Raw genomic sequence first — 16,479 nt, 5'->3', positions numbered from 1 at the left:
TTTGGATAGAAATAGGTAGAGGTGGAAGGGAATAGAATGTCTGTAAGTTCAGAATTACCGCGGTAAAGTCCAGTAATAGGCAAAGTCTTTGTAGAATAATCCAAGATGGCGGGGTGCCCGTGTCCCGCGGGCGGTCGTGATGTTAGTCGACGTCAGATGGTAGAATAAGGACGCAGGACCTGAGTGTGTCACTGTTTTTACCTACTCTGAAGCGGGGAGTGGTTATGACACGTTCAGGTCCAGCCTTGTGTAATTGGAACAGGGGCAGTCCTTTGCCCCATAGGGAGAAAATCTGGCAGAATCTTTGCTTTGCCCATTTCTCCATATCCCCTAAGTCCAATCAAGAAATGTAGTTGATATTGATAATCAGTACAATTTTACGCATCATCTGATAACAAATACGACTAAAAGATAATACAGGGTGCCTGAGAACCTTTATATCTCAGAGCGGGAATCTCTGATTTGCCCGCGGGTTTCCTAGAAGGTGGCATAGAAGAACCAAAACCATCTCTGAAAAGATGGTTCCTTTCACATTTCTATAACCCATGAAATATTAGGAAAATATGGGAAAAATATGAAGCTTATGGATTGAAGGGGACTTTCAGGTCATCTTCCTTCCTGTACCAACCAGCTGTGTGATAAGGATCTGTCCTTTTCTTCTGAAGCTCTCTGCCCAGGCTAAAGGTGTGAGACCCCTGCTGGTATTGGAGACACTATGGCTGCAGAAAGACCAGGTTTATGAGGTTCTGTCATAAGAGAACTAGATGGATGGGTACTCAACTTGGCATGGGCAGGAAAGGTTTGTCACAAGGTGGTGATAATGGCACCTCTGCTCTGTGAATTACTTTTTTAGTCAAAAGAGAAGATTCTTAGTGAAGGCTCTTTTGTCTTTGTGATTGTGAAATAAGATAGGGCCAGGGGCTATCCATAGTATTCAGTATATTGTGCAGACTATATAGGCCAAATGGTTCTTATCTGCTGACACATTCTATGTTTCTATATTTCTATGTTGATATGGCGCATTTGCGATTTCCTAGTATCGCAAAGCGTCACAGACACGACCACTGGCTCCCTACACTTAATACGGAGGGAGTCAGGGTCACCTAGGATCAAGCAAACAGGAAAACACAAATAAATGAACAGACTTATCTGTAGAAGCATCAGTTGAAGCATCCAGCATGTACATACTCCAGGAAGTTGTATAAACCGCAAAGTGATGCAGTATGGGAGGGGATTTAAAGGGATGCAATCAGTGCAACTAGATGACAGGTGAGAGAGGGAAACGAGATGACAAAATGAAAGCAAAACAAAAGAACCTCAAGCAGGAGGTTCTGAAGAACGTCTGTCAGAGCTTCTCAGATGTCTGGCGGTGACACTATTCTTGTCTACAAAACAGACAAGAATCGGACATGTTCTTGGCTGCATGGATGCAGATGGCACACAAAAGACATCCGTATTTTTTGTGACCCCATAGAAATGAATGGGTCTGCATTCGATCTGTAAAAAAGTCAGATTGGATGCGGACTGAAAATATATGTGCAAGAGGCTGATGCATTATGAAAATCCTTGAATATATTACAAGTTTGGATTTTTGATGCAAACAAGTAAACTTTATTTTTGCATGATTTGTAAATTTCTAATGTTAAACCCTTTCTCCCTGTGTAGTGAACTGTTTGGACAAGCATGTACACCAGTGTCCAGAAAGAGTTGCATTAATCTGGGAAAAGGATGAGCCGGGGACTCATGTCAAGATCACGTACAGGTAGGACACATTTTTACATATCTTGTGTTTCATTTTTTTCTCATTGACCTACCATTGCCACCTGGTTCCATTCGTGTTCTCCTCTGCATATGATCTGTCACCCAGATCTCCATAGCTTGATATGTATACAAAACATGTGCATGTTTACTTTTACTTATGTCCTAAATTCTAACATTATTGTAAATATGTCATAGTATAAACTTATTATAATTTTACATGTTGATTTAAAAATATGATTTTTTTTGTGAATCAAGTAAAAAAAAAATTGACCCTAGCATTAAAGCTACTCATACTCTATATTATAGATCATTCTATAGCGCTCTCTCGCTCTTCCTACTCTCTTTCAAAAATAATTAAAGAGATTCTCTGGGCTTTTACTATTGATGACCTATTCTCAGGATAGGTCATCAATATCAGATCGGCGGGGGTCCGACACCTAGCACCCCTACCGATCTGATATTGATGACCTACCTGAGGATAGGTCATTAGTAGTAAAAGCCCGGACAACCCCTTTAAGCCCACTTGGTGTGTTTCCTGTTTTATTGCCTTACAGCCTTGATTCAAAATAGATTTAGGGGAATTGTATCATATGATTTACACAACATGTCTACCACTTTCCCAAAAATGTTAAATATCTTTTTACTGTGACAAAACCAATAATAAAGACAAAAAAAGGAGAAATGTCATTTGCATAAATATTCACACCCTTAAAGTCAATACTTTGTGGAGTCATATGTACCCCAAAATGGTACCAATAAAAACTACAGTCCGTCCCACAAAAAAACAAGCCATCATACTAGTACATTGGCGGAAAAATAAAAATGTTACGGATGTTAGTATATTATGCCAATGCAAAACACAATTTATTTTTAATAAAAAAATGATTTTATGATGCAGAAGTAGCAAAACAAAAAAAAAGTTTGGCATTGTTATAATCGTATCAACCCACAGAATTAAGTTATTGCATCATATATCCCGCATGGAGAACCCCATAAAAAATAAAAATAAAAAACACTGACACCTCCCACAAAATTAAATAAAAAATGATCAAAAGGTCATATGTATTCAAAAATGGTACCAATATAAACTACATCTTGTATCAGAAAAAAATAAGCCCTCACACAGCTCAGTTAGCAAAAAATAAAAAAGCTATGGCCCTTAAAAAAAATGATAAAATCAAATTTCATGTTAGAAAATCCAGGTGCTGTTCCTTCCTGCTGTGTCCCCAAGCAGCAGTTTACGACCACATATTGGGTGTTGCCATATTAAGGAAAAAATGCATAAGAAATTTTGGGGTGCATTTTTCCTGTTACCCCTTGTGAAAATGAAAAAGTTTGGGCTAAAGCAAGCAAAGTGTTTTTTTTTTTATTCCTTGAAACACTAGTTTAGTCATAGCAGTCACTGCAGGTGTACTTTCCAAAATGGGGTCATTTTTGGGGAGTTTCCATTGTAGGGTTATTTCAGGGTCTCTTCAAATGCAATATGGTGCCTGAAAATCATTCCAGCAAAATCTGTCCTCCAAAAACCATATGGCGCGCCTTGCCTTCTGAGCCTCGCCGTGTGCCCATACGGCAGTTTTATGGGGTGTTTCTGTAAACTCCAGAATTAGGGTAAAGTTTGTTTTGCTTTTAACACTTGCTGTGCTATAGGTAAAATGGAAAACCTGCACAAAAACTATTAAATTTTTTAATTTCCCTCCATTTTGCTTTAATTCCTGTGGAACACCTAAAGGGTTAACAAAGTTTCAAAAATCTGTTTTAAATAATTTGATGGATGCAGTTTCTAAAACTGGGTCATTTTTCTTGAAAATTGTAAAAATTTCTTCTGAAATTCTAAGCTTTCTAATATCCTAAAAAAATAAAATGACATTTACAAAATGATGCCGACATAGAGTGGACTTATGGGGAATGTTAATAACTATTTTATGAAGTATTACTCTTCTTTTTGAAAGCAGAGAAATTCAAATTTTGGAAATTGCTCATTTTTCCAAATTTTCTGTAAATTGTGAATTATTGTTTGTTTATAAATAAAGGTAAAACATACAGTCTCAAATTCACCACTAACATGAAGTACGATGTGTCATGAGAAAACAATCACAGAATGGCTTGTGGAGGCAAAGGGTTAAACAGAACATTATGCTATTGCTCTTATCAGTGGTATGATATGATTCAGTATGTGTCAAGAGAGTGTCTTTCTTTCCGCTCTATAACTTCAGACTTTAGTATAGAAATTGGTCTACAGTAGATGTGGGGTTTTGCCTAGACTACTGCTTATGCAACAAGAATGCCCATAAAACTGGTCTAATAGAATTCAATTGAAAATGCAGTTTAGTTGTAATGAAATAACCAGCATGACTGTTATCAATAGAAAGCAGATCCATATTAGTGTGAATTGAGCAGACGTGGCAGTGGGTGGAGGTTCACACTGCATAAAGCCTGGTCAGCAAAGAGAGGTAATGGAGCTCAATGGAGGACTTGAAACCAGCATAAATCTACACAGATCGCAAACATGTTTCACAGACAAGACTAGCGTAAAAAGAGCAGAAATCCCTTTCATTAACCCCTTAAGGACCCGGGCCGTACTTGGACGACGCAGCTGGACATGACTTAAGGACCAGGTGGTGGGGCAGGATCGTGGGGAAATCGGGGCACCATAGCTGCTTTTACCGGCAGGCATCCTTTCTGGGTAAGGGCAGCATGGTGTCTTTCCGCCCCCCTGCAGCTCCAAGCACTGCAATTGGCCGGTCAATGAAGCACCGTAAGCAGGGTGGGTTGTCGGGTGGGGGTCATGGGGAGGTGACCAGTGCTGAACTAGTCATCACTGGTCTCCTCCGAGGTCAGGCAGGGGACTCCAGTGTTTGGCATCCCTTGCCAGCGCTGCGATTGGCTGGAACAACTCTCCAGCCAATGGCAGTGCTATAGCAGCACAGGAAAGGGCTGAACCTCTCTGCAGGCAGCCATTCTAGCTGGTGGCTGAATGCAGAGAGGTTCTGTGCTTCTCTGTGCTGCTTGTTGGCTTGCTGGGACATGTGGTGCACCACCACTGAGATTTGAGCTTTTAGTGCTGAAAGAAGAAAAGAAGAAGAACATCTGGAATTGCTGCATTGATTTTTTTTTTTTCATTTGATGCTGTTTCAGATCCCTAAACCGCCCTCCATTCCTGTCCCTGTTCAGATTTTTTTTTTCGCAACACCGAGGCAAGACCACAGTTGAAAAACAAAAATTCAGTGTTTATTCACACCAAAACAAGCAGAAAAGGAAAAACACTTTACAGGGTCTTGGTGTTAATTCACACAGCAAGATTCCACAAATCACCTGGCAGTCTACAGCAGGCGGCTCTCAGCCTGGCAGCGTGGCGGGTCTCCCCAGCTCCCAAAACACAGAGATTCCACTGCTCCACTATCACTTGTAGAATCACACCACCCCCAGCTGAGTTGCTGGCTGGGTTTTTAAACCCCAGCCCAAAACCTGGCCTGGACATGGGGAACAGCCACCCACCCTGCTCTTTGGCTGCTCCCAATAAGAACCGGCCCGGATTGACTTTACAGCCATACTAAGTACAACAGTGTCAGCGAGCACTAGCTGCCGCTGACACACAAAATTACCTGTTCTTATCTCACCGAGGCCAGGAACCTCGGTGACACGTACCTTCCGTCAATGACGGACCCCTGCGCCTTTCTACACTATCTATATGTATTAATCTCCAAATACATATATATAGAATTCAATTTAAGTTAGGTAGTGTTAGGGTAGATTTTTGCACGCGCGCAGAATCTTTGTGCGTGCGTGCATCCTGCCATTTTTTTGGAAACTTTTTTTTCTCAACTCCTTTTGTCTATATTTCAACTTTATTACAAGCCCCTTCACGTGTGAAAACACAACATACACACCCCTCAAATAAAAAAAAAGGTTTAAACATTTCACACGTCACACCCCAATAAAGTCTGCAAGTGAGGGAGAAGAGGATGACACTTTCCTCTACTCCTCTACCCCTTCATCATCATCATCATCCGCTGATGAGGGACCCTCTAGAAGGCGCCCCAAAACAACAGCTGAGGCAGTCCCCCAGAGTGAGCCCATATGGAACCCTCCCCCTGATGATTATCAGCCCCAAATTCCGGATTTTGAGGGCAGCTCCGGAATACAGATAGACTGTGCGGGCTTCACTGAACTAGATTTTTTCCAAATCTTATTCTCTGAAGATTTTGTAAATTTAATGGTGACCCAAACCAATTTATGCCTTCATCTGCATTCCTGCTACCTCCTGTTCAGGACTCCGGTGCCTCCTGTGCAGTGGCGTAGCTAGAAATGACTGGGCCCCACAGCAAATTTTTGAATGGGGCCCCAATCCCCCAGTAATTTTTTAGCGACCCCTTCCTTTCATGCCGCCCCCATTCTTGTGGCTAGTAACGATCGCTCTCTCAGACCAGGCCGGCATCTGTTCCATCCGTTTTCTACACTGTCTATACTGTCACTCTATATAATTTAATTGTGTAATGTTGAGGGGGCCCTGACAAAGTCTTTTAGTCCTCCTCCTGCATGGGCCCCTTCTGGGTCAGGGCCCCAAAGCAGCCGCTTCCCCTGCTTCTCCTATATTTACACCCCTGCTCCCTTGTTTAGGCCTTGTCCCTGTCATTGGATTCCAGCAGTATTCCACTAGTATCGTGACAAGTTTACAGATCCACTTTTCACCAACCACTACATATTCATTTCTGTGAAACACCTGTTAGGTCAAAAGTGCAGACCCCTTAAAATGTTCGTATGGGGGTGCTCTTTCCAAAATGGGGTCACTTCTTGGGGTTTTTAATTTCTGGGGACCTCAGGAATTTTTTAACACGGCACCAAAAATCCATGTCTGTCTATTCAAACCTACAAAAAAACATATTTTGCACTTTGCCTCTAGAGCCCTGCTGTGCGCCCATACATCATTTTTTGAGCACATATCTGGTGTTGCCATATTTGGGGGGAAATGGGGAACAATGGGGAACAAAATGTGGGGTTCAACCTTTCATTTTCACTGTCAAGTGTTTCCTAATTCTAGGAAACACCTTTGAGGTCAAAGTACTAACTACACACCTTGAAAAGATTTCTTGAGGGGTGTAGTTTCCTGGGGTCACTTTTAGGGTGTTTCCACTGTAGGGCCACCTCAGGGTGTCTTCATATGCGACATAGCTCCCAATTACCATTCCAGCTAAATCCGCTCTTCAAAAGCCATATGGTGTTCCTTCCACTGTGAAGCCCGCTGTGCGCCCATACATCAGGTTTTGAGCACATATGGTGTGTTTCTGTAAACTCCAGATTCAGGGTAATAGATTTTGAGTTTTGTTTGACTGTTAACTCTTGATGTGTGGCAGAAAAAAATGATTGAAATGCAAAATCTGCTAAAAAAAATGTGAAATTTCATTCCCATTTCCTCTAATATTTGTAAGCGAGACACCTTTGTCATCTACTACAGGTCATGTTGTTCCACAATTTTCTGGACATAACGTCCTCCTTTTCATAATCTGGTTTGGCAACAACCAACTGTTAGAAATGTCAGCAAACGAATAAGGCAATTAAAGGGGTTATCCCATGTCTCATGTGAAAATTTAAAATCAGACATCCTATAGTACATGACAGTCTCTTTGTAACAAAACTAGAACCAGCCCTGTACCTCACATGGATCCAGAGATCTCCACATTCATTGCTCCAATTGCTCTGCATGATATATTTAGAACTGAAGGGTCAGGGAGAGTGTCCTTTCTGCTGCAGCTCTCTCCCTATAACTGTCACATCTTCTAATAGTGGATGTGGTTGGTGGCAGTTGAAGGATGGCACTGAGCATGTGCAAACATTACAGATAAATACAAAAATATTCAGACCCAGGTGCTGATTTCAAAATTGTAGAATATCTTCTGTAGGATAGCTCCTTTAATGGAAGTGAAGTTCTCTTTGTTAGACTACGTGATGTTTCCGATGTCTTTAGAGAATAGTGTTTTGAACTCTTGTGACTTTGCATGCACTTAATGAAGGCCTCCACTTACATAGGTCACATCACTCTTGTATAGTAGAATCCTTAAGGGCTAATGTACACATTTCACCTTCTCAGGGCAAAACTATCAGTGTCCATCTGACCTGTTGCCTACAGCCAAATGTCTTTACTTTCTTTACAGATAAGTTTTATGGTTTTGACCTGGTATGACCTAAAATTCAGGTCGGAAACGGTCCATCATCTTCTGACAGTAATAGTGCCATGCCCGATCTCCCACTAAAATCACTGAAGTACCTTACTGTGGCCCAGATAGAGCTGTTTGCACAAATTTGGCTCTATGGGTTTTACAGTGATCATGTTACTAGCAGTTTGAAATGCTAGTCATTATTATTCATAAAACAATTTTAACATTAAGCAGAACTTTTTCTCTTTATTCCTGTGGCATTGCTGTCCGAGTGGGCAATAACCCATCCTAGCGTATAGGCTATCAATATCTGATCGTCAGGGATCCAACACAGCTCACCCCTGCTAACCAGTTGTTCTGCAGGATCTTTGGCCATCAATGTAAAAATACAGAAAAAATTCCTTTGAGGGCTATGATTGGGAAAGTTTACAGGTGCCTCCTTTGCTTTTTACACTAACTGAAGTCACTACTGTTTGTGAAACAATAGGCAACACAGTTTAATGGACATTCGAACATCAGAGCAGTGTTGATATACAACTATACAAAGGTTAAAGAAAAAATGCTCCTTGAGTGCAGTTTTAAAAAAATGAAAACTAGTGGCAACTGTCCATCATGGACAGCAAGTAGTGGACCTGCTGACTATTCCTCTCTGTTTCTAATCATAGATGACTGTAGACCATCGATGAGGGAGGTTTGCAGCGCATCGAAAAAATGCCAGTTGGTAGCCCTGCCATTACAGACAACACATGTGCCCACAAGATGTCCTGCACATATTGCTGAGCTGTTAGTGTCCCTGATATCACTACTAGGGGTCACAGACAGTCATATACAATGGCTCCCAGATCATCACACTAGCAGTTGGGGCAGTGTGTCTTTCCAAATCAAAGGCAAGATTGAAGTGCTCACCACAAGGCCTCCATACTCAAACTTGACAGTTGTCAGATCCCAAACAGAACTTGGATTTGTTGGTAAAGACGTTATGGTTCCAGTCCATAGTAGTCCAGGTTATACATTCTCAACACCACTGCAAACAAAGAGGACAGTGGCTGGCTGTCAATGGCAGAACACACCATGGGAGCTGTGATACCAAGTTTCCTTTTACTATGTGCCTGGAAATAGTCCGGGAAGAGACAGGGGTGTGTGATGAAGGTGCCACCTGTGTGTCTGGACGGTGGACAATGAAACTGTGGGAGCTGCTCCTGCTTGTGATCGGATCAAACAATCCTCTCCTACTGGTGGTCTGTCTGGGCCGTCTGAAGCGTGTTCTTATTGATGTATACAAAAAATTGTACATATAAATGTACTTCACCTCCTGTTCTCCTGAGTGACCCCTATAGGGAGGGTTAGATACCACCATCACAATATAGAATACATAGGTTGACTTTGGCAAACTGCTCGTTCCCAATAACTACTTACTCATCACAGGAGGTGAAAGCTGCATTTACCTGCAGCAATCATCTCCTCTGTCCCCATACAGAGTCATTGTTTCTGGGCAGCAGATCCTTGTTCACACAGGATGATCTTTTGCCCAGAAATGATGATTTTGGTCTCCTCATCAATGATGCTTTCACCTGATGAATGTTCATTCCTGACGATTGTCCCGTGTAAAGTGGCCTTTATACACTAGACGGAAGAAAATATGGCATACAATAGAGATCCTGAGTTTAGGGAAGTGATCCAGAGGGCCCTAACTATTTCTATAAAACCCAACATTTTTATTGTGGTCCTGAACCTGTATAATTGCTATTTGAGACAAAAAAAAAGTTGGAGGCCATGTGTGGGCTTGTGAGATTTGTAGATTGCTAATTGTTTGGAATTGGTAGATAACATGAACATAAACTGAGACTGTCAAGTTAGTTTTTTTGAATGCTAATGCTTTGCGTAAAATAAATTATGGTTGTGTAGACACTGCAAATATAGTTCCATGCCTTAAGTTATGATGTGTTACTCTAGCTAGTCATCTCATACATCAAAAATAGGAACAAGCCCGAAGAGTTTGGCATGAACAGACTTAATGGGATCACACACTGGGATGTTTGCTTTACAGTTGACTTGACACAATACCTGATTTCAGATTTCAAAGGAAATCCTGACTATTCTGAGACCAGTTTATTTACTGTAAATGCTGAAAACCAGTTCTATAATCTTGATTCCAAAATGTTACCCTTTTTTTTTTTGTCTGCCGCTGTATGGAGAGCAAGGTCTGCTATCAATCTATACAACTTCAAAAGCAGATTTTCAGCTGAAGTGGAATGAGAAACTGAGGATCTCCACACTAGATTGTGGGATACCAGTGACAGAGCCTCCAGTGATCAAACACCTAGCAATGTTGATAGCCCTGGAGGGTAATGGTGGCCATACACACTAAAGGCTGTATTACACTGGCCAATGGTGGGCCAGTTCACTGTTCGCAGGAACACTCGTTAGTGATGATCTGGAAGTACAATACTGCAGTTGATTACCTGATGAATGAGCAAACGCTCGATCATCAGGCACTTGGAATCTTTCAACAGATTTAAAAATCATTATTTTCTGGCAGCAGATCATCCTATCTAATCGTGATCTGCTGCCGGCAAACAATGATTGAGTATGGGGAGGAGCGATGGCATTAGCTATCGCTCGTCCCCATACTGAGGAGGAGATTGCTGCGTGTAATAGCAGCACTCTCCTCCACTAGTGAGCAGGTAATTGCCGGGAAGGAATGTTTCCCTCTGGACAATCATCTTCTGTATAGTTTAATCTAATACAGCCTTTAGGCAGAATGACACAGCAGAATCGTCAGGAAGATTACTGGGAACGAACATTACTATAAACACTCGTTCCTGATAATATGCCCATATGAATGTGCTGCCGATCACCAGATGAATCAGGTGAAATGATCTTTTATACAGGACATAAAATCATTGTTTCTGGGTAACATGTTTAGCATTGTAAACAATACTCTGTTTTCCAGGAACAATGAACCTGTATGAAGATGAGCGTGGAAGTAGCCATCACTTGTCCCCATACTGTGGTGGAGATTGCTGCATTTAAATGCAGCTCTTTCCTCCACTGATTCCTTTCCAATATTTACCTGCTCCATCAGCACATGTAAATGCACCTTAAGGCTCCATTCACACGTCCGCAAAATGGGTCCGCATCCTTTCCGCAATTTTGCTGAAAGGGTGCAGACCCATTCATTCTCTATGGGGACGATATGTGCTGTCCGCATCCACATTTGCGGATCCGCACTTCCGCATCCGTGCTTCCATTTCCGCCAAAAAATAGAACATGTCCTATTCTTGTCCGCAATTGCGGACAAGAACAGGCATATTCTATTATGTCGGCAATGTGCGGTCCGCAAAATGCGGAAAGCACATTGCCGCTTTCCGTGTTTTGCGGATCCGTGTCTCCGTGTATCCGCAAAACACATTGCGGATGTGTGAATACAGCCTTAGCCTAAACCGATTAGAACGTATGTTTCCAACCAAAAACAAACGTTTGTCAGTTGAAATTAAAAGTGTAAGGCCGCATGCACACGACCGTGGTGTGTTTTGCGGTCCGCAAAACACGGATGGCATCTGTGCGCGTTCCGCAATTTGCGGAACGGCATGGACAGCCTTTAATATAAATGCCTATTCTTTTCCGCAAAGCACGGACAATAATAGGACATGTTATATTTTTTTAGCGGGGCCTCGGAACGGAGCAACGGATGCAAACAACATCTTTTGCGGCCCCATCGAAGTAAAAACAACGGCCGTGTGCACGAGGCCTAACTGTCATTTATTTATTTTTTGTAATGTGTAGAGGCAGTGATAATGACCATTTTTGTAATATACTTTAATTACTGAAATCATACATTTCTATTAGAAAAATAGCTCTCAAGTGGCCCATTTTGAACCTTAGCAACGCTCCTCTGTCTTCTGTTTAAATAACACAGTCAATGTTGAGTGAGTCTCACAGTTAGGCCTCTTTCACACTACAGTATGTTGAATTCAGTGTTTTGCGTTCCGTTTTTCACGGATCCGTTGTTCCGTTTTTTGCTTCCGTTGTGGTTCCGTTTCCGTTCCGTTGTTCCGTTCCGTTTTTCCGTATGGCAAATACAGTATACAGTAATTTCATATAAAAAATTGGGCTGGGCATAACATTTTCAATAGATGGTTCCGCAAAAAACGGAACGGAAACGGAAGACATACGGATGCATTTCCGTATGTGTTCCGTTTTTTTTGCGGACCCATTGACTTGAATGGAGCCACGGACTGTGATTTGCGGCCAAATATAGGACATGTTCTATCTTTTCAACGGAACGGAAAAACGGAAATACGGAAACGGAATGCATACGGAACACATTCCGTTTTTTTGCGGAACCATTGAAATGAATGGTTCCGTATACGGACAGTATACGGAACGCAAAAAACGGACCGTATACGGAACGCAAAAAACTGTAGTGTGAAAGAGGCCTTAGGCCTCATGCACACGACCGTTGTTGTGTCCCGTGTCTGTTGTTCCGTTTTCTGTGATTCCGTGACTTTCAATGGGTCCGTGGAAAACTCGGCTAATACACCGTTTGTCATCCGTGTCCGTGATCCGTGTTTCCAGTCCATGAAAAAAATAGGACCTGTCCTATTTTTTTCATGGAAAACGGTTCGCAGACCCATTCAAGTCAATGGGTCCGTGAAAAAACACAGATGCACACAAGATTGTCATCCGCGTCCGCGTCTGTTTTTTTCCTATCATTTGCATGGCAAACTAAACTAAAGATTTTTTTCAACTTTCCTTCATGTTTGGAGATCCTCCAAAAATAAAGGAAGACACATGGAAACAAAAACGGACACGGATCACGGAACCCCTTTTTGCGGACCGCAAAAAAATACTGTCGTGTGCATGAGGCCTTAAAGAAACAGAAGGCAGGAGCGCTGCTTTAGAGCTATTTTTGAAATAGAAATGCATGATTTCAGTAATTAAAGTATATTACAAAAATGGTCAGTATCACCGTCCCTACACATTACAAAAAAAAAGAATGAGCGTTACACTTAAAGATAGCCGACAGATGACAGACCATTATCACTTGAAAAGAAGTTGGCTGTGTTTAATATTTTTGTCCAATAGACAAAAGATCTTTTGTTCTAAGTGAGATAGATTGTTCTTTGAAAGAACATTCCCAGAAAGATCTTTCATCCACCACCTGGTTTCATTGAACAGTATGGACAGTTTAAACTATGGCCAAAATGGACTAGAATGTGTATGGCATTGTCTGTGAAAGAAACGTTCACCAAATGTTTGTTAAACCGCTGTTCAACCATCAACCAAATTCTGTCTAAGGGTATGGCCCCCTTTAGTTTTGGAGTCAGGGCTAGAATAAGGTTTCTGAAGACCCACCAGATTCCCTATTGCAACCACAAATAGGAAAGATGGCTATGCAAAGTGTGCATGTACATCGGCTCCTCACTGAAATGTATAGGTATTATAGAGACAGTTGAGTCAGTGACTTTCTTAGACCAAAACAGAGAAACGTATGTGCAAGTGTGGAAACCTCTTTTTGCCTGGACAGTCACAGGATCAATGAAATACTATCAGTAATGGTAAAGGTTGGAAACCTCTAGGTCTCCAAATTGGTGAAAACCACAGGGCATGTGCTCAATTTGCTCTCCATATTATCTATAACCCTGGTTGGAGTGTCTGGTTTAATTCCTCTGTCTAAAAATCTTCCAATGTATTTACAAGGGAATATGTGCTATTAGAAGCATTTGTACATGCTTGGAAATCTGTTAAATTAATTTCAGTAGGTGGGTGGCCAACGTGACCACTTATTTTACTTTGAAAGTAATCTATAAGAGTCTATCAATGTATTTTTCTTCAATGACTCCAGTGATGATCCTGCTTGACCCTGGATCTGTCTGGATGGCATCTGACTTGACAATGATGTCCACCTTTCTCTCTTAAATGTAATTTCTAGCCTAGAAGCCATAACTTGGGCATTGGTAATCCTTTGAAACTTTCACACGGGGTTATGTAGAGGACTAAGCAATGAAAGTTCATAAACTCTGGTAAATTGCTCGGCTTGTGTTTAATGACTGATTCGGATTTTGCCTGCTGAGAAGGAGAACAAAGATGTGAAGCTATTTTGAAAAGCAGAACTTGGTGCCAAGTTTCCAGTGTCAGAGGGGTATGTGTCCCTCTAAGCAACAACAGGTTGTGTAGGAAAGAATGTCTGCCACTCGAATGCAAATGAACAGAGTTTAAGACACAAGTGTGTTTAGAAAGTCTGTAGGACTAAAGAAGGTGGCACTTATGTAGTTTTATATATTTTATAGTGTGTTTATTTCATTCAGATGTCCATGGCTCCTATTTTATACAGTAGATACATGCGCCAAATGAAGCCCATTTTTGCTGCCTCTGATTTATGCCACATTTCCTTATCTTAGAACAGGAAACAGGCCTTGCTCACCCCTACCCCTTGTTAGATATTACTATCACTTAAAAGGAATGTGTCATCAGAAAATGACATACAGTTACTGATTATTTATACACAGAGGTGATATCATTACAGGCATGATTACAATGACAGATAAGACAGGATCCACCATTCACAATAGATGATTGTCGGAGCTTATCTATTCTTTCCTTGTACAATGATCTCTGCACAGGTCACAGAGCATGCCTACAAAACTCTCCATAGAAGTCAATGAGGTCTCCTCTTGTACATTGTGTCCATGGCCCATGTGGCTCTTTGTGAAGCAATTTTCTTAACGCTTTCTAAATGCCTATAAGAAAAGCTCAGGTCAGATGACCGCCCCCATAATAATGTTCAGGAAATAGAATATAAAACATGCAATCAGAAAATAAAAAGATATTAGGAAAAAAATGTGCCACTGTCTAGTTTTAACTGGCAGAAGAATCTTTGGTGACATCTTTCCTTTAAACCTCTGGATTTTTTTCCCTCCACTTGTTTGCTAATATCAATGTTAGTAAGGTGACCCCAGAGGTGTACTTAGGGGTTCAGCAAGGGGGAAAGATGGGCAAAACATATCTGAGGTCTGACTAGGCCCCCAACCCAGGAAATGCCACACCATGAACATTACCAATACCACTATAGTGACTGAAGCCATACTATTACTGTACAGACCACTGTGCTATGACCAGTACTGCCACCATACAGTCACCATACTGTGGTAGATACCGTATCAGTGTGACACAGGTGCTCTGCAGAACATATTCAGGAAGTGATTATAGTGCAGTAAAACAAATGGCTTACAGTTGATACACGTGTTCTCCGACTGGAGTTGTTAACTTTGCTAATTTTTCCCATCTGGCCTGGACCCCCCATGAGTACATCTTATGCTGAGTTTGCTGACATATATCTTTGGCTTATTTAGCATCTGTCCTAATTTTCCAACTGCTGATAACCACACTTCTGTACCCGTTGCCGCTCCATCTGTCCCTAATACTGAACCTACTGTGCAGCAAAAAGTCCCCAAATACTGTACTTCATAAACAGCACCATAAATGTAATGACTCCATCTGTCAGCCACAATCGCTCCCAAAAGTAATATGCCAGCTTCATAGCCCCCAAAATAATATACCACCAGCCATAGAGGTCACTGAAATTATATGCCAGCCACAAATATCTCTAAAATGATGCCACAGATGCCTAAAAACAATAAAAGTTGTACTCACCTGCTCATGATCCCACAATGAGCGCTGCTTGCTACTATTCTCTGCTTGGTCCCACCATACTGTACACCGCAGGCCTAAAGCAGCCTGTGACCTACAAGACAACCAGTGGTAGGGCAATGAGTTTATGGCTCTCAACCATATTGATGTCCTGTAGACGTCAATATAGTTTAGAGTAGATCACCAATCCTCCCATAGTGGGTCCCACCATCTCAGTGTGCTAAGGACTGCTCCTCCCAGCACCCCCCACTAGCTACCACCCTGTCCATCTTTCCTACCCAGTACTATATAGTAAAGTGAACGGCGTCAGACCTCTTCCAAATGCCCCCTTATACTGAATGGGCTGCTTCCATGAAAGTCAGGAAATGGTTAGTATCTACCTATCTGTCTCTTTTGAATGTTGAGAGCACACACGCTCTATTGCATGCCGGAGGCTGAAACCAATGGTATCTGTCTCCATACAGCTCAAGGCCGGATCAGACTAGTCCTGCCAACTTTATCTTCCATTTCCCTCTAGCAAATCTCTAAACAGAGGCGGCTTTGCACGGTTCTTATTCAATGTCAGTACAAGGTGCACCGGAGGCTTCAAATAGATGTCGAGCAGTACGACACACAGCAACTTAGCTGTGTATCTGATTATGGACCTGGATGATACATTGTCTTTATATACAATATCAACTTTTTTTTTTTTTTTTTTTTTTAAAGAGGTGGCCTTTTGGAAAGGTTTTGTTGTATAAGCGAATTTGCCAAGAATACCCAATCCTCAGTGTATAGGGTATGTCTAGGCCCTGCCTTGTATGTGCTGTATCTGGTGTTGAAGCACAACCCCTTTTTTAAGTGAATTAGGCATCATGCATATCGGTATAATGGTTCTGTTTTGTCTGGAGCCATAACAGGGCACCCATAATGC

The 16,479-nt window shown here is 41.7% G+C and overlaps 1 protein-coding gene across 1 annotated transcript in view; it reads left to right on the top strand.

Annotated features, from left to right (window-relative positions):
- Nucleotides 1–16,479, top strand: part of LOC122934184 (acetyl-coenzyme A synthetase 2-like, mitochondrial) — a 110,045-nt gene that overhangs the window by 13,887 nt on the left and 79,679 nt on the right. The window contains exon 2 of the mRNA XM_044289458.1: nt 1,666–1,762. Coding sequence (XP_044145393.1) covers nt 1,666–1,762 — 97 coding nt within the window. The remainder of the gene's footprint in view (nt 1–1,665; nt 1,763–16,479) is intronic.

This window comes from Bufo gargarizans, chromosome 4 (assembly GCF_014858855.1).
Source record: "Bufo gargarizans isolate SCDJY-AF-19 chromosome 4, ASM1485885v1, whole genome shotgun sequence".
NCBI lineage: Eukaryota > Metazoa > Chordata > Amphibia > Anura > Bufonidae > Bufo > Bufo gargarizans.
This window is presented reverse-complemented; position numbering and strand designations above follow the sequence as displayed.